Here is a 24,760-nt window from a genome sequence, read left to right on the forward strand (position 1 = left end):
GTTGAGGTCAGTCTGGACATTTGCTGCCTCCTGTGTCTTAAATCTGCTTCAGAAATCTAACAAATATACTGTGATAAATCAAGATAACCAAAAACAACCTGGGGAGAAAGGGTTTATTTGTACTGTATACACTTGGACACCACAGTTCATCACCGAGGGAAGCCAGGGCAGGAACTCAAACAGGGCAGGGACCTGGACACAGGAAGGGGCCTTGGCGGAGTGTTGCTTACTTGTTCGCCTCCATGGCGTAGCCGACCTGCTTTTTTTTAAGCACCTAGTGCAACCTCCCTGAGCTCTGATCCCCTTTCCTTTGCCTTCTGAGTGGAAACTATTGTGCCAGCTGTAAATCTAATTTTAAAAATTAAACAAATTAATATTATGATTGCCAGGTGTGTGTGCGTGCATGACCTGTTTGTGCGCTTGTGCGGAATTCGAAGGACAGTTTGGTAGACTTGGCTCTTTCACCTTCCACCTTCACTGGTGTCTGGGCATGGAACTCAGGTCACCAGGCTTGGCCAGATGACCTTTTACCCACTGAATCACCTCACAGGTTTGTAAAGCTATTCTTTTATTCAGAACAATTTTATTCAGAAAAGGCTACTATATTAAGCCTGTACCCAAACATAATTTTTTGAAAAAAAAAAAAAAAAAGGGAATGTGTTTGGGACAGAACATTTCCTCTTCTTACACGTTGTGTATTGGGTATGTCTGTCCCCAATTACACAGAGTCCCTGGGGCCTCAGAACTTTCCACAGTCCTATTGGTCTCTATGACAATGCACCTGGTGAATTCGGAGGAAACACAGGTGTCAGGTGGAGCAGGCGCCAGGCAATGCTGGGGGAGTGTTGTTGGCTACAGAACCACCTAGGTACTCCATGAGCAACTATGCCTGAACTCTGCTTTGCAGCCAGGCTGCCTGAGTTCCCACCTCTCTAGGAAACTTCTAGAGGACACCCCCACCCCCACCCCCGCAGCTCTGGATGCAGCAGGGGTCCTGGTGTCTGTGGCTAGGCAGGGAATTGGGAATTCCCTCTGGGACTCCACTTCCGATGATGCTTAAGCTTCCTGCGCTCTAAAAGGGCACAACTCAGGCGAGGAGCATCCGATCCAGACATCTCCTGGCCTCATGCAGCCCTTCAGCATCCCTGTCCAAATCACACTACAGGGTGGCCGGAGGCGCCAAGGGAGGTAAGTTCCCCACCTGAATCTCCCATCAGTGTGCCTCCTGCTAAACAAGGCCAGTGTGGCTACAATATGGCATGCTGAAAGCTGAGTTTGGTAGGTGCTTTGAGGAGGCCAGCTTGCAATGCCTCCCAGGTACCCCTACTACCCACCTCTACCCCACCTTTGGTTGCTGTTTTGAGACAGGCTGTCATGTAGCCCAGACTGGCCTCAAGTTCTCTATACTGTTAAGAATGATCCTCCTGCCTCCTGTTCTCCAGTGCTGGGATTCCAGGTGTGGACCACTGTACCTGGACTCACAGGTGACACAGGTGGTGTGGGCTATGGATCCCAGCACTGAAAGCAGTGCTCAGCAATATATCTCTTGTACAAAAGAACAAAGAAATGACACCAGCCTTTGGTCTTATTGGTGAAGCCTTACTGGTCCAGACCAAGATTCAGGTTCCAGCTCCGTACCTAGGCAGCTGCATGACTCTGGGTCTTTGCCCCTCATCTTATCTTGAAATAGAGATGCTTGTCTTTGTGTGCTCTAGCACGGTGGTGCCTTCCTGGAACTCTCTAAACTAGACAGGTCTGCATATTTTATGTACATTCTAGCTTTATTATTATTATTATTATTATTATTATTATTATTATTATTATTGAGACACCATCTCACATAGCCTGGGCTGACTGCAAATTTGCTCTGTACCTGATGCTGACTTTGAACTGATCTTTCTGCCTCTACCTCTCAAGTGTAGAGATTACTGGTGTTAACCACCCAACTATACTGAGTAAGTGGGAAGTGAAAAAGATTATTTTAGGACCCTTCTCCCCAAGGGTATGCAAAGCAGAAGAATTTTGAAGTTCAGAGGAGTGGGGCCTTGAACTCCTGTGAGAGGGTTGGGGCAGCAGGGCAGTCAGAAATGGGCAGAGGAGAGGAGAGCCATACCAGGCTTTTGAAATACGATATTAGAAATGTTCTGGCACATTCTTGGGAAGAGGATACCTTGAAGCCAAGCTCTCCCACTATAGAAAACTTGGGTGGCTGTTAGCAATATAAGCAGAACTGGGAGCTGGGTATCCATTAACCTCCAGCTTTAACTACTCTACTGGGTATTTGGTTTAGGGCATGAAGGAGAAGGAGAGGCATTGGATGGGTTGGGCGTGGGTTCCAGGCTGGTAGAAGGGTCAGACCACAAAGTAGAGAGGCTCGCCCAGCTATGAGCTAATGCCTTTATGAGCAGGCAATTACAGCAAGTCGCTTTGTGGCAGGAGACAGAATAACAACCAAGCCAGTGAGTGAACGTGAAGATGCTCCTCATGACACAAGCAAGGTGGAAGACAGTCCAGTCTGCCCCCAACGCACCCCTATGCTCACTTCCCTTCCTGACATGCAGAGGTGGATAGCTTCTTATTGCTCTCACCCTGAACTTGGTGGTGGCTTTTTATCAGCCTCACTTGCTGTTTCACAAAAAGTTGCTAAGCAATTTTGTGTGTGTGTGTGTGTTTTTTTTTTTTAAAGCAAATACCCAGAAAGATTCGAGCAATGACAAAAACCTTTCAGCTGAAACAAACTTCAGGGAGGTAGTAGTTGAATGTGCATGCCCAGCGTCACAAACACATGGGGATCCTCATTAGGTGAATTGTGACGTGTGGCTAAGCTACCTCGAGTTCTTGCTCAGTTCAGATGTCAAAGGCAAGGCTGCTGGTTTCTGTCCCGATCACACCCAGGCAAGCTATGGAGCTAGAGCTAGCCTGTTCACGCTGTTAGCAACTCAGTTTGCCTCAGCCTGAGAAGGTGGCATGGGAGCCTCAGCTGTGCTCTGATCTGATTGGAAAGTCATCCTCTGCAGGGAGAACTCCGCAGGGAAGACTGGGCAGGGAGGACTGCGCAGGGAGGACTGAGCAGGGAGGATTGGGCAGGGAGGATCAAGCAAGGAAGACAGGGCACAGAGGATACTGTCTTCAGGACATCAATATTCCTGGTGAAAAAAAATTAAAGTGCTACTGGTTCATCTCACTGACTAGAGAGCAAATGAGATCATTCTTAATCATTCTGAGACCCTGGGATAAAAAGTGCTTATAAACACCACTGAGTTCACCCCAGACAGTGCTGCTGCAGTCTCAAAAACTAAAGACCAGCCAGTAACATTCAACTCCGAGGATGCAGGCAAGAACCATATACGCCTTATCTGATTGATGGACTGTGAAATCATAGGGAGCTTACAAATCATTGTTAATGGCATGGAAATTAAGTGAAAAATACAAGATGGAAAAAAAAACCCTATCTAATAAAAAACTCTGCCTAATGTGACCACACTTGTTTAAAATAACATTAAGACAGGAATAATCCAGGGTGGGAACTGTACTTAATATGACAAACTTGAGGAGCTGGAGAGATGGTGGGGTGGTTAAGAGCATTGTCTCTCTCTGTCTCTCTGTCTTTCTGTCTCTCTCTGTCTCTGTGTCTCTGTCTGTCTGTCTCTGTGTCTCTGTCTCTGTCCGTCTCTCTGTCTCTGTCTCTCTCTGTTTCTGTCTCTCTCTGTCTCTGTCTCTCTGTCTCTCTCTCTGTCTCTCTCTCTGTCTCTCTCTGTCTCTCTGTCTCTCTCTCTCTCTCTCTCTCTCTCTCTGTGTGTGCATGCATATGCCCTTGGAGCCTAGAAGAGGGTGTCATATGCCTCAGAACTGGAATTTCAGGCAGTTGTAAATTCTGGTCTAACATGGGTCCTCTGCAAGTGACACATACCCACTCTTAACTACTGAGCCAGCTCTCCAGCCCTTCAGCTTGCTTTTGTGACATTTGATTGATACCTTTCTTTATGTCTGTGTTTTAGATTTATTAGAAATTTATAACAATATTATCTTCTTACACCCAACTCCTTCTCTTCCTATCTCTTATGCAAGGTCTCATGTAATTAAGGTTTGCCTCTAGCTCATTGTGTCGCCAAGGATGAACCCTTCCTGTCTCCAGCCCTAACTGCAGGAATTTCAGGCCTGGGTCTCTGCTTGCCTTCTTCTATTTCCTTTAGCCTCTGATTTAAACATCTTTAACCTCAATTTTGAAAGCCAAATGCGTTACACTTTTGATATTTTGTAGACCCAGATGCTTGGTTAATAATGATCATTTCATGTATATTTCATTGATAATTTAGTCTGGTCACTAAGCTTGTTCTCCTGCTTCATCTCTCTTTTTCTTTTTTGAGACAGTGTCTTGCTTTGTAGCTCTGGCTGAACTGGGTTCACTAGATAGGTCAGGTTGGTATCAAAATCATAGAAACTGGGCTGAGGATATGGATCTCTATGTATGAGCTCTTATTATACAAGCATGAAGACCTAAGTTCAAATCCCAAGAACCCATGTAAGAAGCTAGGTGTGGTCAAACATCTGCCTGTGCCCCTAGTGTTGGAACTGGAAGAGACTGGAGGGGAGGGGTACTGGACATGCTGGCTGCCACGGTGCGGTTCCAGGTGCAATGACCACCCATCTCAAATAAGTAAGGTGCACACTGATGGAGCAGGACACCATATGTCTCATGCTGGCCTCACAATGACGTTTTATAAGATCAGGGCAACCCTCCTGCCTCTTGAGAGTTGGTGCACAGGCACCACAGGACACCATACCTGGCAGCTTTTGCTTTCTGTAACTTTCTTGTTGCTAGACTAGAAATCCTCCCTGAATCTTTTTGTAAAGGCTCATTTTATTTTATTGTGCTCTCTCTCTCTCTCTGTATGTTTATGTTTGTGTGTGTGAGTTTATGTGTGTATGTATATGTGTGTGTGTGTGTGTGTGTGTGTGTGTGCGTGTGTAAAAGTGCTCAGCAGAAGCCAGAAAAGGATATCAGACCCCCTAGTGCTGGAGGTCTTTGTGAGTGACTAGTGTATGTGCTGGGGGCTGAACATAGGCCCTGGAAGAGCAGTCCTTGCTACTGACCTCTGAGCCATCTCTCGAGCACACTATCTGGATTTTTTTAAAACCATATCAGTTTGGTCATATCTTAGATGGTCTTACTCTTTGTGACATATGAATCCTCTATTTCCTTAAATAGTGTAAATGTAGTATTTTATGCTTTTTTAAGAAACATAAAAAAATTTGGTGTGGATCTGATTCTGTTATTTTGCTTGTTTGTGTTTACAACAAGAGGTCCTTATTTCTTTGTACTGTGTTCTGTGATGTCTTGGTGTGTACACGCACTCCTCAGAACTCTGCGGTGTTTTCCAGAACAAGGCTTGAGCAGACTCCTCTGCTGAGGAGGTGACTTTTCTGGGTGTCAGAGGAGACAGTGTTAAACTGACTTCTTAGTTTGAGGTCCTTGGATTTGGGGGAGTGTGGCATCCAGCTACGTATGAACTCCAGCAATGTGCTGGCTCGTATTTATGGCCCCAGCACTTAGGAGGCTGAGGCAGTAGGATCATAAGTTCAAGGCCAACCCTGCTACAGAGGAAGATGCTGTCTCAACCACACAACCACATAGAACCAGAACACCAAGTGCCAACTCCCTGAGGACGGCCACAAGGTTATACAATTCCAGGGACAGTTGGAATTTCCTTCCTCTTCCCAGCTTCCTGGTACAGAAAGGATTCTTCTTGTGGTTACGCACCAAAGAAGGGTGTGTGCAGCATGTCTACATTTCCCTGACCCTGAATCGCATGTCCTTTGGGGTCTAGGCTCCCCCTGAATGGCATATTAAACTCTATACTTGGGCCGGGCATGGTGGTGCACGCCTTTAATCCCAGTGCTTGGGAGGCAGAGGCAGGCAGATTTCTGAGTTCGAGGCCAGCCTGGTCTACAGAGTGAGTTCCAGGACAGCCAGGGCTTCACAGAGAGACCCTGTCTCGAAAAACAACAACAACAACAACAAAACCAAAAAAACACAAACAAACAAACAAACAAACAAAAAACCCCAAAGCTCTATACTTTGCTAGACCTTGGTGTGACCTCTATTCCTGTCACTGTACAAACTTGAGACCCAGAAGGTGAAACTTTGCCTTTTGCTCTTTGCGCTTTTTTTTTTCTTTTTTCTTTTAATAAACCACAGTTTTACCCAGCCTCAAACTCATTGTGTTTCTGTCTTTGCTTCTGGCCCCATGCCCAGGCTAGAGTTCGGGTTCCTTTAGTCCTTTGCGGCTTTTTCCTCCCCCTCTTATTTTTAAGCTCTAGTCAGCATGGACAATGTGCTCAGTTGGAATGAGTAGTAGGTAGTGTGCCACACAGCTGAAGCATGCTTGATCCTTCAGAACACATACACAAAGCCAGACGCTGGAGGAGGCTGAGCTAGGAAGGTCTCTCTCTCTGGGCTTGCTAGTTAGCTGGCCTAGCTTAACTGAGAATCCCCAGCATAGCCCATTGAGAGGCCATGTGTCAAAGCATAAAGTGGAGCGGGCTGAAGAGAGAGTTCAGTGGATGAAGAACTTGCTGTGTAACTGTGAGGACAGGAGGTCAACCCCTAAGAACCCACAGGAAAAAAAACAAAAAACAAAAAAAACAAAGCTAGGTTCAGTGGTCAGTGCCTGTTACCCTAATGCTTTAATAGTGAAATGGGTGCAGAGCCGGGTGAGTCTCCAGAGTCTCCTAGTCTGGCATATGGAGTGGTCAAAAAAGAGAGACACTGTCTTCTGATCTTCTGATTCCATATGGAAGTGTGCACGAAAATGGTGTGTGCACACACATACGCACATGCTTGTATACACACAGACACATGCAGACACACACAGAGACACACACAGACACACAGACACACACATACACACACACCCCAGTTCAAGAAATTAAAAATTCACTGGGCAGTGGTGGTGCATGCCTTTAATCCTAGCACTTGGGAGGCAGAGGCAGGCAGATTTCTGAGTTTGAGGCCAGCCTGGCCTACAGAGTGAGTTCCAGGACCGCCAGGGCTACACAGAGAAACCCTGTCTTGAACACCACCACCCCCCAAAAAAGGAAAAAAAAAGAAAAACTCCTGTGAAGGACTGGCAAAATTGCTCAATGGGAAAGGAAGCTTAGCACCACATCCAATAACTTGAGTTCAGTTCCCAGAAGCCACATGGGGGAAGGAAAGAACTGATTCTTGCAAGGTGTCTTCTGACTTCCATACAGGAGCCATAATGTGTATGCAAACCGATCCTCATTACCCAGAATAAATAAATGCATGGCCCCGCCCCCAAGTATTCTTTTCAAGCAAGTCTTGCTGGGTTCCCATCAGCCATAGAGATGTAGTTTCCCTTCTCAGTATTGCCTTCATGGACAGGGAAGATCCTCCACCACCACAGCCTGAGATGCCAGAGGACAGAAGGCAGAAGATGAGATCAAGTATGGTGGATGCTTTTGGAAAGCAAAGCAAAACAAAATGCAACTGGCCATTTCTGTGTCTGGGCTTGTGCTCCGCTCGGCTCAGAATTTCATAAGCGTGCTCAGCAGATTGACCTGAGTTTCCACACCTGGACCTGAGTTTCTAAGCCTCTTAAAATGAAAGGGTTGCTGGAAATAAATAGCTGCCGACCTCGGGAGGCAGAGGAACGGAGGCAATCGGAGAACACAGACCTGACCAATGGGAAGCCAGCATGACTTGGGCAGCTTGTACACAAGCGGGAACGTGGGTCTTGTGATGGTTTCAAAGGGCAGAAATGAGCATTTAAATGAAAACTGTCATGATTTTAAAGTGCTAGCAAAGGATACCACCTTAGAAAAACCACGGAGAGCTGTGTGGCTGGATGCTGCCCACCGCTGCCATGGTGTGTGGCCGTGACGGCCTTCACCACTGAGTAGATAGACACCCCAGTGAATGAACTCCTCAGAGCTCCTGGGAGAAGAGAGATGACAGGAAGCAGGGTAGCTAGATGGGAGACACTGGTTTGTTTGCAGATGGACGGATGTGGGAGGAAGGAGAGGGACCTTAAACCTATGAGCAGTAGGCCAGGCCAAGGGTCTACTCAGGTGATAGGGAGGTGGGGGAGGGGATGACAACAAGGAGCAACCTCCTGTCCCAGGACGTCACCACTCATTCTAATTGTGGCTTCTCCAGTTGTGCTTTCCATACACAATTCATGAGCATATGGAGAAATCACGTTCAGAAAGGCCGTAGGAACCACTGAAAGGTGAACAGGCCCAGAATACGAACTACATCTGACAAATGAGAGCCATACCCAGGCAATCTGTCCTAGCCATGGACAGGCATCCTGAGATGTCACCAGGAACAGCAGTCCTGACTTGGTACAGTCTCTCCCTTTCTCCCTCCCTTTCTTTTCTTGTTGGTTTTGGTTTTTTGAGACAGGATTTCTCTGCGTAGGTTCAGGGCCACCCTGAAACTCTTTCTCTAGACCAGGCTAGCCACGAACTCAGCGATTTCCCTACCTCTGTCTCCTAAGTGATGGGGTTAAAGGCATGCGCTGCCACTGCCCACGTTTCTTCTTTTAAAAGAGAAATTAAGAATGTTTGTGTGTCACCTTTAATCCCAGCACTCGGGAGGCAGAGGCAGGCAGATTTCTGAATTTGAGGCCAGCCTGGTCTACAAAGTGAGTTCCAGGACAGCCAGGGCTACACAGAGAAACCCTGTCTCGAAAAACCAAAAAAAAAAAAAAAAAAAAAAAAAAAAGAAGAATGTTTGTGTGTATGAGTACCTGTTTGTCTGGTTTGTCTGTATGTGCACCTATGCATGCAGTTGTCTGTGGAGTCTAGAAGAGGGTGTTGGGTTCTCTGACTCTAGAGTTTTAGGCAGTTGTGAGCCTCCTGATAGGAGTGCCAGGAGCTGACACTGCCTCCTACAAGAGCAATGAGATCTCTTTTTTTTTTTTTTTTTTTTTTTTTTTGGTTTTTCGAGACAGGGTTTCTCTGTATAGCCCTGGCTGTCCTGGAACTCACTTTGTAGACCAGGCTGGCCTCAAACTCAGAAATCCGCCTGCCTCTGCCTCCCAAGTGCTGGGATTAAAGGCGTGCGCCACCACCGCCCGGCTCAATGAGATCTCTTAACAGCTGACCAGTCCCCCATCCCTCCTTTTTTTTTGTTACAGCGTCTCATGTAGCCCAGGTTGGCCTCAAAACTCACTCTGAAGCCCAGGCTGGCCTTGAACTTCTAATCCCCCTGCCTCTATTTCTTGAGTGCTGGGATCACAGACACACACCATCATGTGTTCTGAAAGGAGAATAAGCTAGCTACTCTTTCCGTTTTAAACAAGTGAGTTTAATACGCATGAAGTAGGCAAAGGTAAAAGAACGACACTAAGCAACAGGTAGACTGAAAACACCATCCTCTTGTGGTATCCAGGAGAGGGGACAGAGGAAGCCTGCTCATGCTGGACGTTGAGCCTGAGAGGTTCCAGGTAGAGCAGTATTCTCCCCATGGACGAGCCTTCCAGCGTCTGGTTCCCATCAAGCATTTTAATGTCATGGACAAACGACAGTAACCTTGGGAAGATTTTACCTTTCAACTGCTCAGGGATACAATGGGCTTTTTGTTTGTTTTTATCTTCCTGTGTATGTGTGGTATAAGTGTGTGTGTGTTTGCACATATATGGGTGCATATGTATGTAGAGGCACTAGAGGGATGTTCTGAATCATTCTGCGTGTGTTCTTCCATAGTATTCATTGAGGCAGGGTCACTCAACCAAACCCCGAGCTTACTAATACGGCTACTCCTATGGACAGCGCATAGTCCACCACCACCACCACCACCACCACCACCACCACCACCACCACCACCACACCTGTCCCAGCCTGAAATTATAGGCAACTGCCATGATGGGAACTTGAGTTCTTTAACTCTTTATTTACTACATTTCCCCAGACCCAAGCTGTGCTCTGTTTTTTATAGACATTTTTTTTTGGAGGGAGGCAGTTAGAGACAGGGTTTCTCTGTATAGCCCTGACTGTCCTGGAACTCACTTTGTAGACCAGGCTGGCTTCGAACTCAGAAATTCGCCTACCTCTGCCTCCCGAGTGCTGGGATCAAAGGTGTGCGCCACCACTGCTCGGCTGGTTTTTATAGTCTTAGCTGTCTACCACTCGCCTTTCTCTCTGGCACAGACTTAGGGACCAGCCTGACCCAGAATACGGAGTCTTGGAGTGTATTTGATAAAAAACCAAACCAAACCAAAACAACAACAAAAACCTGGAGTCTGGGAGAAGGGAATGGTCCTTGCTCTCAGAGTCCATTTTCATATCTTAAAAAAACACACGATGATTAGACAATATAATATAAATTATGCTACACAGCTTTTTATATCTTAAAAAATATTCGACAACGTATCATTTTAGTTTATTTTAGTAGCGTCCATTCTTGGCTCTGAGCGTGGTATTTGGGGCACTTCTGGGAACCTGTGTATGTCTCTCAGTGAACCAGACTCAGGTTTGCCACGAGCTAAATACTAGAGCTCTCTTGAGCTCACACAACATCCTTTCTGGCTTCCCCCAAAGGACAGCACTTCCGGCCTCGGGCAAAAGCAATGGAGATCCCCTGAAGGTGCACCCAAAGCTTCCATCAAGCGCTGGTGAGGACCGGGCCATGCTGCTGGGCGTGGCCATGATGGCCTCCTCCGTGCTGATGTTCTTCCTGTTGGGGACCACTGTGTTGAAGCCCTTCATGCTCAGGTGAGACACGGGCTAAGACCCAGAGCTCCCAGACGAGCTCAGCCCTGCACTGAAGTCCATTCCCCTGAGCACACCCTGGAGAGCTTGCCTGTTGGTGCTGGAGACAGTGACAGAGGAGGTGTGAAATAGTCCCTCTGCTCCCAGATGGTCACACTCCACACGTGCTTCTGCACACGGCTGCCGTGCCAGTTGAGATGGGCATGGTTGGTAGCAGAAAAGCACTGCTGCTAGGAAATGCCAGCTGGCTTTTGTAGTACAACCAATTTATGCTTATCCCTGACCAGTTTACAAATAAAAGAGACTCCGACTATGGTTATTTTGTTTGGCTTTGACAAAATTTGTCATTTGGTGGATGGGTGGGTCACTCTTTTTTTGGTTTTTCAAGACAGGGTTTCTCTGTGTAGCCCTGGCTGTCCTGGAACTCACTTTGTAGACCAGGCTGGCCTTGAACTCAGAAATCTGCCTGCCTTTGCCTCCCGAGTGCTGGGATTAAAGGCGTGCACCACCATGCCCCACTCATTTTGAGATTCTTAAAAATGATGTTAGACTTTTGTTTTGAATCCTGTGTGTATGTGTGTGTGTGTGTGGGGGGGGGGTGCGCACATGCTTACTATTGGAGGCCAGAGGTTTCAGCTCCCCAGTAGCTGGAGTTACAGGAGGTTTGGGGCTGACTAATGAGTACTGGGATTCAAACATGGATCTTCTGCACAAAGCAGTGTGTGATCTGAACTGCTGAGCCATCTCTCCAGCACCCAGACTGCCTGCTTAAACATGTGATGTGTCAGGGATATGGGTGCAGGATCTCTGTTGTAAGCTGATCAATCTCTGACCCTCTATTTTTTTTTTTCTTTTTAACTTTCTACATATTTCTGGAAATTGCTTAATGTGAGTGGTGAGTGCTCATTTCTGCCTCAGCATTCTTTGCAATCTCAGGGAGCAGTTAAGGTTTCAAGGGGACACAGCCTTTCTTTCCACCCTTCATCTCATCTTTCAGTCAAGGGGACAGAGAATTGCTGGAGATCAAGCCAGCAAAACCCCAGCATGAACAGGGAGACAGTGAGGAGTTTCACTTTATTTTTTTCAAACTTTTATTTTTAAAACTTTTGATTCTGAGTTTCACATCATGCACCTCAGTTGCATTCATCTCCAAATCCCCTTATATCCATCCTTCATCTTTGCAACCTACACTCAAGATAACACGCACGTGCGTGCGCGCGCACACACACACGCACACACACACACACCAAACAAAAATCAAAGCATAGACGTCTCATCATGGAAGCTGTAGTGTGTCAGTGTGTTCCACTGTATGTCCCCCTCTCCGCACATCTTCACTTGCAAATGTTCATGTCGATGAGTCACGGTCTGGTTTGAGATCTCTGGCTTCTGTGACACCATCAATACTGGATCCTCATCAGGACTCCTGGTTTTTCTGTTGTCACCCTGTGTCATGGAGAGCCTGCTGCTTTGGATCAGCAGGACCTGTCATTTCACGCATCTCAAAAGTTTACAGATGATACATATTTTGGGGTGGGCCAATTCAGAGTCTTAGATCTGGGCCTGGGTGGTAGCTGAGCTGATTGGCCCACCGGCTCTCCCTTATCCACTCCTTCAGGGTAAGCTCTCCAGTACTGCTCTGGCTAGGCCACCAAATGGCAACATTGGCAGGTGGCAGGGTCAGCTCTTCTGCTCATCGCCTACAGGTTTGGCTCATCCACACCCACACCTCCAGAGCCATTTCCACTGTGCTGCTCAGTCAAGGTTTGGGGGCCCACTCTCCCAAGTGCTGCAGCCTGTGAGAGTCAACACTCTGGCTCTCACATCCTCTGGCTGGCTCACCCATGCCTTTGCCATCAGGGCAAGTGCCACTGTATTGCTCAGTGCCCTGCCTCACAAGTGCTGTAGCCGGTGAGGGCAGGGACAGGACTAGCTATCCCCAGCTCTCATGAACTCAGGGTCGCTCTGCTGGCTACCTCAGGTAGCAAGGGCGGCAGGAGGAGGGCATCAACCCTGCAACAAAACCACTTCGCTCCACTCCAGTAGAGGGGTAGTTCTGTACTCTCGCCCTCAGGGTCGGCTCACCAGGGCCAGCTTTGCTGTGCTGCCCAGTAGCTCTTTGGCTCATAACCCTGTAGACAGCTTTCCTGACTGCTGGAAGTGGCAAGAAGCAAGTGGCAGTGGTGGTGGGGATCACCTCTGCATCTCTGCTATCCCATGGCAGATGAGTGGCAGGGTTGGCTCTCCCATAGTTACTCCCTAGGCGCTGGCTCACCCGCATCCTCAGCTGCCAGGACCAGCTCCACTGTGCCACCTGGGTAAGGCACTGGATATGTTCTCCCTAGTGTTCCCACTGGTAAAAGATGGGGCCAGCTCTCCAGAGCACAGCATCCAGTGAGGGACAGGGGCAGTTATGTACAGCTCCAGGACATCCACGTGGACCCTGGCAGTGTCCCTGGCCAGAGGTAGCCCCATGTGCCATGTGCGCTCTCTCTCTTCTTTTCACTGTTTTTGTTTTTTACACATATAAGAAATAAATGTAATAAACCAAATACATGGACAAGAAAAATACAAGAATCATATGATCATCTCAATGAAAGAAAAAAAAAAAGAAAGAAAGAAAAAAGAAAAAAAAGAAAAAGTCTTTGATAAGATTCAATGTGCCTTCTTAATAAAAGCCCCAGAGACTAATATCCAATATATACAAAGAGCTCAAGAAGCTGGACTCCAGAAATTCAAATAACCCCATTAAAAAATGAGGTACAGAGCTAAACAAAGAATTCTCAACTGAGGAATACCGAAGGGCTGAGAAGCACCTGAAAAAATGTTCAACATTCTTAATCATCAGGGAAATGCAAATCAAAACAACCCTGAGATTCCACCTCACACCAGTCAGAATGGCTAAGATCAAAAATTCAGGTGACAGCAGATGCTGGTGAGGATGTGGAGAAAGAGAAACACTCTGCCATTGCTGGTGGGATTGCAAGCTTGTACAACCACTCTGGAAATCAGTCTGGCGGTTCCTCAGAAAATTGGACATAATATTACCGGAAGATCCAGCAATACCTCTCCTGGGCATATACCCAGAAGATGTTCCAACTGGTAATAAGGACACATGCTCCACTATGTTCATAGCAGCCTTATTTATAATAGCCAGAAGCTGGGAAAAACCCAGATGTCTCTCAACAGAGGAATGGATACAGAAAATGTGGTACATTTACACAATGGAGTACTACTCAGCTATTAAAAACAATGAATTTATGAAATTTTTTGGGCAAATGGATGTATTTGGATCATCCTGAGTGAGGTAACCCAATCACAAAAGAAGTCATTTGATATGCACTCATTGATAAGTGGATATTAGCCCAGAAACTTAGAATACCCAAGATAAAATTTGCAAAACACAAGAAAATCAAGAAGAAGGAAGACCAATATGTGGATACTTCATTCCTCCTTAGAATATGGAACAAAATACCCATGGAAGGAATTACAGAGACAAAGTTTGAAGCTAAGACAAAAGGATGGACCATCCAGAGACTACTCCACCTGGGGATCTATCCCATAATCAGCCACCAAACCCAGACACTATTGCATATGCCAGCAAGATTTTGCTGAAAGGACCCTGATATAGCTGTCTCGCCTGAGGGCATGCCAGTGCCTGGCAAATACAGAAGGTGGATGCTCACAGTCATTTATTGGATGGAACACAGGACCCCCAATGGAGGAGCTAGAGAAAGCACCCAAGGAGCTGAAGGGGTCTGCAACCCTATAGGAGGAACAACAATATGAACTAACCAGTACCCCCAAAGCTCGTGTCTCTAGCTGCATATGCAGCAGAAGATGGCCTAGTTGGCCATCATTGGGAAGAGAGGCCCCTTGGTCTTGCAAACTTTATATGCCCCAATACAGGGGAATGCCAGGGCCAAGAAGTGAGAGTGGGTAGGGGACCAGGGTGGGGGGAGGGTATAGGGGACTTTCAGTATAGCATTTGAAATGTAAATGAAGAAAATATCTAATAAAAATTGGGGAAAAAAGCCCTAGAACAAGTAGGACTGTAGGAAACATCTTCCTGCATAATAAAGGTTATGTATGACAAACCCATGGCCAATATCATCCTAAATGAATAAAACCATTAATAAGCCCCACTAAAGTCAGGAATGGGAGAAGAGTGCCCACTCTCCCTACTGCTCATCTATAATGTGATTGAAGCATTAGCTGGAACAGTAAGGCAAGAGAAGGGATACAAACAGGAGAATATTAAGTCAAATTATTTTCAATTGAAGATTATATTATCCTATACCCAATGTTCCCAAAATTTGACTAGAAAATTTGTAGAAATTATCAATAATTTCAGCAAAGTGTTATTATGCATAATTGACTTATAAAATTTACCAGTCTTAATATGTATGAGTAACAAGCATGCTGAGAGAGAGAAATCATGGACACGCTCCTCTTCCCAGTTTCTCAAATAAAATAAAATATTTAGGATATAGATAACAAAAGGGGTAAAAATCCTCTACAATGAAAACTTTAAATGTGTGAAGAAAGAGACTAAGAAACATACCAGAATTTGAAGAACTCCCAAGCATATATCTTGGTAGAATTAACATTGTGAAAAAAGGCCTTCCTACCAAAACAATTTACTGATTCAGTGAACTCACAATAAATATCCTCATCTCATTCTTCACATAAATAGAAAGAAAATCCTCTATTTGATATGGAACAACAAAAAACATAGAATAGCCAGTTAGTCCTAGATAAGTGTTTGTTTCTATGCATTCTGCTAAGTGCATCTGTCTAAGACCCCCAACTTTTATACATCTGTTTTTATTAAGTCAATTTTGTTTGATATTAGAATGGCTACTCCAGCTTGTTTCTTGGGACGATTTGCTTGGAGAATAGTTTTCCAACCTTTCACTCTGAGGTAGTGTCTGCCTTTGTCACTGAGGTGCGTTTCCTGTATGCAACAAAATGCTGGATCCTGATTACAAATCCAGTCTCTTAGTCTATGTCTTTTTATTGGGGAGTTGAGTCCATTGATTTTAAGAGCTGTTAAGGAAAAGTGATTGTTACTTCCTGTTATTTTTGTTGTTAGAGGTGGAATTATGTTTGTGTGGCTATCTTCTTTTGGGTTTGTTGAAAGATTACTTTCTTGCTTTTTCTAGGGTGTAGTTTCTCTCCTTGGGTTGGTGTTTTCCATCTATTATCCTTTGTAGGACTGGATTTGTGGAAATATATTGTGTAAATTTGGTTTTGTTATGAAATATCTTGGTGTCTCCATCTATGGTAATTGAGAGTTTCGCTGGGTATAGTAGCCTGGGCTGGCATTTGTGTTCTCTTAGGGTCTGTATGGACATCTTCCCAGGATCTTCTGGCTTTCATAGTCTCTGGTGAGAAGTCTGGTGTAATTCTGATAGGTCTGCCTTTATATGTTACTTGACCTTTTTCCCTTACTGCTTTTAATATTCTTCCTTTGTTTAGTGTATTTGGTGTTTTAATTATTATGTGATGGGAGGAATTTCTTTTCTGGTCCAGTCTATTTGGAGTTCTGTAGGCTTCTTGTATGTTCATGGGCATCTCTTTCTTTAGGTTAGTAAAGTTTTTTTCTATACTTTGTTGAAGATATTTACTGGCTCTTTCAAGTTGGAAATCTTAGCTCTCTTCTATACCTATTATCCTTAGGTTGGTCTTCTCATTGTGTTCTGGATTTCCTGGATGTTTTGTGTTAGAAACTTTTTGCATTTTGCACTTTTTTTTTTGACTTTTGTGTCAATGGTTTCTATAGTATCTTCTGCATCTGAGATTCTCTCTTGTATCTCTTGTATTCTGTTGGTGATGCTTGCATCTATGACTCCTGATCTCTTTCCTAGGTTTTCTAACTCCAGGGATGTCTCTCTTTGTGATTTCCTTATTGTTTCTCTTCTATTTTTAGATCTTGGATGGTTTTGTTCATTTCCTTCGCCTGTTTGATTGTGTTTTCCTATAATTCTTTAAGGGATTTTTGTGTTTTGTCTTTAAGGGCTTCTATCTGTTTACCTGTGTTCTCCTGTATTTCTTTAAGGGAGTTATTTATGTCCTTCTTAAAGTCCTCATAATCATAATCATGAGAAGTGATTTTAGATCTGAATCTGGCTTTTCAGGTGTGATGGTTTATCTAGGACTTTCTATGTTGGGAGAATTGGGTTCTGAAGATGTCAAGTAGCCTTGGTTTCTGTTGCTTATGTTCTTATGCTTGCCTCCCGTCATCTGGTTATTGCTAGTGCTACCTGTCCTTGATATATCTGACTGGAGGCCGTCCTTCCTGTGATCCTGGTTTTGTCAAAACTCCTCAGAGTCTAGCTGTCTCTGTGATCCTGTGGCTCTGGGATCCTGTGATCCTGAGATCCTGGGAGTAAAGCTGCCTCTGGCACCCTGAGATTCTTGTGTAACCAAACTCCTGGAATTCTGTGATCCTGGGCATGTTAGAGCACCTGGGAGTGGAGTTTCCTCTGGGTGTTGTAGGACTGGCTGCAGAGTTCAGGCCCAAGGTCTGCTCAAGGCACCAGCTCAGAATGGAAGGAACCCATGCCACTGGTCAGATGGGGTTCCTGTGTCCCTGGATCCCACTTGTCCCAGTTACTCCCAGTGGTGTTGGGAGAGATATTGTGCCCTCCTCACCTGTGATTCTGGGTACATTAGAGAGCCTGGGAGTGGAGCTTCCTCAGGGTGTTGTGGGACTGGCTGCAGAGTTCTCACCCAAGGTCTGCTCGGGACTCTGGCCCAGACTGGAAGGATCTCCATGCTCTCTAATGGTAATATGAGCTATAGACCCCTGCCACTGCATAGCCATGGACTCAGACATGCCCTCAGTGGCAGCTTGGGCTGGGCCCTCACCATGGCCCTAGATGGCTAGGCTGTCTACTCACAACAGAACAACAGATTACTATTCTCTGCAGTTCCAGCCATCTGTTTTGTTTGTTTTTCAAGACAGAGTTTCTCTATGTAGCCCTGGTTGTCCTGGAACTTGTGCTGTAGACCAGGCTGACCTTGAACTCGGATATCTACCTGCCTCTGCCTCCCAAGTGCTGGGATTAATGGCACAAGCCACACTATTGCCTTCCATCCATCTTCTTAATGTTCAAACTGCTCCACTTTTCTTCTCTCCCATTTGACCACCATATATTCACATATTGTGGTGGCTCCTGCTGCATGCTGGCCCTGGCCATCCAGCTGGAGGGTGCAGATCTGTGGGTGGCATGGTGGTCAGCAGGTCTCTGTGTTCCTCCCCTGGAGCTGTGCTGCATGGCCTGGATTTGATTCAGTGCCTTTCTCTTTTTATTCAGTCTACGATTTCATTCCATGGGATGGCACCACTCAGCGTGTCTTCCCTCTCAATCCAGTCTAGAATCTTCCCTACAGACATGTCTGGTGTCTGTTTCCAAGGTGTCCATAATGTATGTTCTAGTTTTCTTCCTGTTGCTGTGATTCAACATCCCCGCCCTGCTTCCAGCATCAGAGGCAAGCATGTTGGGAGGCACATGGTGATGAGGCATGATTTTGTCTGTGAATTCCTCAGGGTGCCAAGCTATATCCTGTTCATCTCTATGCTCCAAGGAGTGCAGCCAGATCACACGTGCCAGAAACACTATCATGGTGGACTTAAGAGCTTGCCCTGTGTCATGTACAGATAATAGCTTGGGTACTGTAGTTACTTTCCTATTGCTATGATAAAACACCATGACCAAAAGCAATGTGTGGAAGATTTTGGCTTATGGTTTCACGAGGATAAATCTATCGTAGCAGGTAGGCATGGTGGTAATTTGGTGTTGTGGCAAGACTAGGAATGAGAGATCACAGCCTAAACTGCAAGGACAGAGCAGAGATCAGACTGGAAGTTTTGATTCTTAAATTCTCAAAGCTCACTCCAGTGACATACTTTTTTCCAGCAAGGCCACACCTATGAAATCTCCCCTAAACAGCACTCCTAGCCAAGTACTCCTTCCAAAGGCCTACCTTCACCAGGAAGCTAAAAGTGACCGCATGAGAGATGGTGGGTTAACCAATGTGACTCTTGGTGGCTCAGTATTTAGGGCAATGATACTTAGTTCACTTCTCCTAATACGTGCATCTTAACTATTACTTAGAGACTCTCAGGCCTCAGCTCAGACCTCCTGAGCTAGAATCTCTGGAACACCTGGAATCCACAGTAGCCAGTCTTGATGCGAACACACAACTCTAGGTTCTGACAGTTTTGTGTCAGGGCTGGCTGAGAGGAAATACATCCCTAGGATTAGAACTGAGGCAGTTACCACCCAGCTCTTTTCCCATCTGTGTCCCCCACTTTCCCTGATCAGGATGTGATGTTTGTGCTAGTGTATGTGACAGGTCAGTGGCTTAGCATGCCTCAGAATGCAGAAACTGGTTTTCCAGTAGCTGCCTTCAGTACCTCCCATCCCTACTTAGGAAAAACATTTTTCTTTTTCTTTCTTTCTTTTTTTTTTAATTTCAAAGATCTCCCAGAGAAGAATCAAACTGCACCACTGTCCACACACACATTGTGGATGATGGGCTGGACTTTTCCTTCACCTGTGAGGGTAGCTGCCAGGACCATGGGAGATACCCATGCCTGCAGGTGTTCGTAAACCTGAGCCACTCGGGACAGAAAGTGCTTCTCCACTACGACGACGAGGCCATCAGGACCAACCCCAAGGTAATGTGACTTTGACAAGTAAAAGTTCTCTGCTGCCCCATCCATAGTGCTGGCCTGAGCAGGGCACATGCCATCTGTGAAGTTAGTTTTCTTCCAGTGAACATTTCCTTTTTTGGAGGGTATCATGTAACCGTGAATGCTTCCAAACTTACCATGTAGGCAGGGATGGCCTCGAACTGTGGGATCATCTCTCTCTACCTCCCAAGTGCTGGGAATTTCCATGCTTTGTTATGAGGAGCCGAATGAGGCCTGAACCAGGGACTTGTGTGTGTTCAGCTCTATTAAATGCCTCTGAATATGTTCACAGTATTCCCATCAGGGCAGATGAAGCCGAGAGCCGTCTGGGAGAAGACATGGGGCATGAAGAAGGGAGAGGCACATTCTAGTTTCCTCGCTTGGTGTGAAGTCCTAAGGGGACAATGTCTTCATACGGTAGCACTGGTTAGAATGAATTCAGTCTCCATTCAGCCACACTGGTAATTCTTAAGACATTTAAAGTACTTATAAATAACTTACACCACTAGTACATGTGACTTACAGCTCATGGTTAAACTTAACTCTAAAGGTTTTCATTAGAGGACATGCTCTAACTTAGTGTTGCTGGTCATTACTTAATCTAATGGTTTCTGGTTTTCAATTCTGGATGCGGCCATTTCATCACACATTAGAAAAATGTGTGTTTGCAGGCACACACATCATGGTGTGTCTCTGTGTGCAGGTAAGCATGTCGTGGTACCTCTTTGTGTGTATGTGAGCATGCTGGCCATAGTGTGTGGAGATCAGAGGCATTTCGTTCTCTTCCACCACGTGGTCCTGGGGCTAGAACTGAGGTGGTAAGGCTTAGTTAGCAGGAAGCACCTTCGCCTGCTGAGCCATCTCCCTGCCTCCATGTCTCACACGAGAGGCTATCAGACACGGTCATTTCATTCTGCCGACTCTTCCCTTCCCCCATGCTACAGAGTGAGCGTGTCTCTATCCGGCCTCCCCACCGCAGCTTTAGCCTGGAGCCTTAATGCTGGCCACTATTAACAGAGCTTTTCCCTCCTCCACATTCCTAGTGCTTTTACACACCCAAGTGTCACGGAGACCGGGATGATCTGCTCAACAGCGTCCTGGACATCAAGGGATTCTTCGATCACAACAATGGAACTTTCCCCTGCTTCTACAGTCCCAATGGCCCCTTGGGAGTTGTTCTGAGGAAGTCTGGCCACAAGGTTGTCTTTCACTGCTTATTTTGGCCTTTATTGACTTTGCTGGGAGGCGCCCTGATTGTTGGCTTGGTTAGGCTAACACAACATCTGTCCTTTCAGTGTGAACAGTACAGCACAGTGGTAAGAGCCTAAGCAGGAGGCAGAACACATTCTGTGGGCCAGTGCAGGTCTACACTGTACAGTGTGGCAGAGTCAGGGAAGGAACAGAGAGAGCTGAAGAGGGGGGCCCCAGCTCTCCAGCCCCAAGATGCTCCAGATGAAGACTTGACCACTGCCCGACATAGTGGAGAAGACTTGTGACCCCAGCCAGCCCTTGGGAGGCAGAGGCAGGAGGATCAGGTTCAAAGGCAGCTTGGGCTATATACAGATCTTGTCTTAAAAAACCCAAACACCAAAAACCATAGCTTATTGTAGAGTACCTGCCTCACCTGCACAAGGCCCTGGGCTTGAGCCCAGTACTAGAAACAATCCTATCTGCTTACAGTCCTGCTGTGTGAGGGGCAAAGGCACAGCTTTCCATAAGAGAACATCTTTAAATGTTGACTACTTTCTATTAAGTCTAAACAACGTGTACCATTTCAACAGTTTTGCTTTCCCCAGTCTCCTTCACACAAGCCATGGGAACAGTCTTCTCCTCACAGGCAAAAGGAACTCAAGGCAGTCAGTCCTTAATGTAACTACAGCTCTCTGGTAGACTTGCTGGCATGTAACATGCCACTGCTGGGTCTGTCTGTCCAACACTCAGCAGCCAGCTTATGCAGTTCATATGAAAGCATTTTTCATACAAAAAAAATATTAGGAGCTGGGAGAAGGCTCAGTTGGTAAAATGTTTGCTGTGCAAGCATGGGCACCTGAGTTTGACAAAACAAATGAACAACAAAGACCTACACATGGATACACACACACACATCTAGTAATTCGTTTATAAGTAGATAAAAGCCATAAAAAAATAATGAGGTCTGCCACAGGTACTGTTGCTTGTTCTCCAGGCTTCATTCCAGGGCCCACTGTTTATAGTCACTCCTATATGACCTTGTCCTGTACCAGTTCTTTTTATTTTGTGGCATTTCCTAGTTAATGCTCCTTTCCCTGGGCTCCTTCCAGTCTCTGCTGTGTGTGGGAACACGAGAGATGAAGTGTGAAGCAAGCTGCACCAGGATCTAACACTCTCCTCAGATAACCCACGCTCTAGATTGGTTGGTCCCAGGATGCAGTCATCTTCCTGCTAACAGCCTGCCAGGGCCTGGAGATGGCTCAGTACTTAAGAGTACTCGTTTCTCTTGCCAAGGGTTTGAGTTTGGTTTCTGGCACCCGCATGTCAGTTCACAATCATTTGTAACTCCAGTTCCAGGACATCCAAGCCCCTCTCTGGCCTTGCAGCCACTACATGCATGCAGTGCTCATGTTTTTTTTTTTTTAAATAAAGTCAACAAAGGTGACTACTAGTTGTCACAAGACTGCCAACACAGCCTTCCAGATCAAGATGAATGTATGAGCGGAGGGGCTTGCTGTTTTCCCAAAGTACCTCAATGTACATTTACAGTTCCATACACAAAAATGAAGACCCTTCACTGGAGACAATGGGATGAGACTTTTGAAACAACTTTTGACATGCTGTTGTAATCAAGCCACACTCAAGTCTCAGCCATTTAACATTCTAAGACTGTGAGCAATTAAGTTCAAGTCACGAATTTGTAAAGTGAGTGGCTCAGCAGGGTAGCAACTCTAGGCAATGGGGTCTTGGCATATCACCTTCTGTGGGTGGGACGAGCAGGCTTTAGATCCATTCACAATTTCCCAGTGTCAGTCCTTGGGAATGTCTCCTTTGATGATCTTTCGGCATAAAAATGTGACGTGTGGAACAGTGAGTTTAGTTTTTGATAACTTGAATTAGTGATGCAGACAGTGGCCGTGAAGCCCTTAACAGTGAGCTGCAGCAGCCCACTTGGTCATCTTCGGTGGCAGTAGGGCGCAGGTAAGCTCTGACGGTGTCTCTCTGCTACCCCACCCTCCTTCTATCTAGTCCCCGGGCCAACTGATCTGCTCTGTAAAGGTTGTGAACATTGCTTTGTACAGACCTTCCTGTAATAAAATAATAAAATCCTAAAATAAATGTAATAAAATACACATGTGCCAAAATGTACTCAAAAAAAAAAAAAAAGCCCACCAAAATCCTGCAAACAGAGATTCTGTCATTTTCTCAAATGAAAGATAAGTGTTGAATCGTTTCCTAGTGAATCCGAGTTCCAACTTAACATCCTCAGCACTGACGCCCCAGGTGGGGTCCACATCACAAAGGGTTTCCAAGCAGACAGGAGACTAGTGGTTCACACCAGGGGAGACAGACATCAAGTTGGAGAACAAAGACAATTTGAAGCTCAAAGCACTTGGCAGTCCAGTAAAATGTAAGTGCAGCAGGCTGAGTTGTGAAAGTAGGAAGCAGCACTGATACTCATTCAGATCTTAAAGCAAACACATCCCAGACTCACCTGCACTGCTTACAATGGAGGGAAAGCAGCTTGCTTCCAAACTGGTGCCATGTACATTCTAGTTTTCAATACACAAAACAGCCCATTTCCTATCCACTTTTACGCACACACTCACACCACAGGTATGTATGCATGTGTGCTTAGAAGACAAGTGTCTAAATCTGTTTATAGTATTCAGGCCTCTAATTTTTCTTTTGTTTTTACTACTGGAAATTGATCCTAAAGTCTTATGTATTGTGGTAGGCACACTACCACTGATGGATACTGTGAATGCAAACATACTAGCCAAGGAATGCACTAATAATTCCTTATGCTTTAGAGAAATTAGCATGCATCTCTCTATTACTCACTTCCAGGGCAGGAAAAAAAATGGTTTAGTTTTTCTTGTCTTTCTTTTTTTGGTTTTTTGAGACAAGGCTTATCTGTGTAGGCCTGGCTCTCCTGGAACTCAGAGGTCCATCTGCCTCTGCCTCCTGCATGCTCTGACTTAAGCTGTGTGTGACCACACCTGGCTTGATTCAGTTTTTCAATCAAGTATTCTTTTTATTTTTAACGGATTATTTATTTTGTGTATATGAGCACACTGTAGCTGTGATCAGGCACACCAGAAGAGGGCGTCAGATTCCATTACAGATGGTTGTGAGCCACCACGTGGTTGCTTGGAATTGAACTCAGGACCTGTGGAAGAACAGTCAGTGCTCTTAACCACTGAGCCATCTCTCCATCCCCTCAATTAAGTATTCTCAGTAATTACAAAACAATCTAGAGTTTGCTTTTCAAGAGAAACAGCAAAAGGGATTCTCAGAGCTCTTGGCTTATACCACACAGTAAGGACGGTTTAGACACAAGGTAAGTTTTCTTTCTTTTGTAATGAACAGACAATGGCAGAGGCTGTGCAGTTGGGGACAGCAGACACTGACAGTGAGCAGAGTAGTCTCTGGCTGAACTCCTTGCTGGGAACAGTATGACAGAAGAGGTATCCCAACGTTGTGGGCTATAGTTATCTATATTTCTAAGTCAGCGGTTCTCAACCTTCCTAATGATGCCACCCTTCAGCACAGTTCCTCAGGTTATAGTAACCATAAAACTAGTTTATAACTTTGCTACTGTTATGAACCCTCATGTAAATATTTGTGTTTCCCAATGGGCTGAAATCCCTGTGAAAGGGTCATTTGACTCCCAGGCTGAAAACTGCACATGAAGTGCTGGGCTGAGTACTTCTGGGACCAGGGTGAACAGAACACTAAGAATGGTTCTAACTAAAGCCTCTGACACAGCCCCTCACCCTGCTGAGTAAACGAACGGAGAGCAGCAGTCTGGCTGAAAGGAGGGGTGAGCTCACTGTCTTTTCAGAGTTCTGCATTTGCCAACATATTAAAGTGTCGTGTTCAAAAGCAATGTACTTTTTTTAGATTTTATTCAGCTAAGACCAAATGACAATAGAACCATCAGCTGCATTTGAAGCACGGATTCTTAGAGCCTGGAGTGAGGGTATTGTAAACTCAGCACCACGAAGCTAAGTCCAGAGGATCTTGAATTTGAGGCCAGCCTGGGCTACACTGAGACCTTGTACCAACAATAAAATGACAAAACCCTAAGAAATCCACCATCATCACCACAACAAATTTGTTTGG

The 24,760-nt window shown here is 45.7% G+C and overlaps 1 protein-coding gene across 1 annotated transcript; it reads left to right on the top strand.

Moving 5' to 3' along the window:
- The first annotated feature begins 843 nt into the window (after window positions 1–843).
- Window positions 844–23,519, top strand: Kcnmb3 (potassium calcium-activated channel subfamily M regulatory beta subunit 3). Its single transcript, XM_021159165.2, has 4 exons — window positions 844–1,188; window positions 10,567–10,740; window positions 19,228–19,426; window positions 20,485–23,519. The coding sequence occupies exons 1-4, from the start codon at window positions 1,127–1,129 to the stop codon at window positions 20,767–20,769; spliced, it is 720 nt and encodes a 239-aa protein (XP_021014824.1). The 5' UTR covers window positions 844–1,126; the 3' UTR covers window positions 20,770–23,519.
- Window positions 23,520–24,760: the final 1,241 nt, after the last annotated feature.

This window comes from Mus caroli, unplaced genomic scaffold (assembly GCF_978045245.1).
Source record: "Mus caroli unplaced genomic scaffold, Mus_caroli_1 scaffold_3, whole genome shotgun sequence".
NCBI classification, from domain to species: domain Eukaryota; kingdom Metazoa; phylum Chordata; class Mammalia; order Rodentia; family Muridae; genus Mus; species Mus caroli.

What these genes read in the sequence shown, in the direction of transcription:
- Kcnmb3 (XM_021159165.2), top strand. Translation starts at nt 1,127, where the DNA reads ATGCAGCCCTTCAGCATCCCTGTCCAAATCACACTACAGGGTGGCCGG. An exon ending in GGCCGGAGGCGCCAAGGGAG is followed by an intron (nt 1,189 to 10,566) that starts GTAAGTTCCCCA and finishes CTTCCCCCAAAG; the next exon opens with GACAGCACTTCCGGCCTCGG. An exon ending in CCATCAGGACCAACCCCAAG is followed by an intron (nt 19,427 to 20,484) that starts GTAATGTGACTT and finishes CCACATTCCTAG; the next exon opens with TGCTTTTACACACCCAAGTG.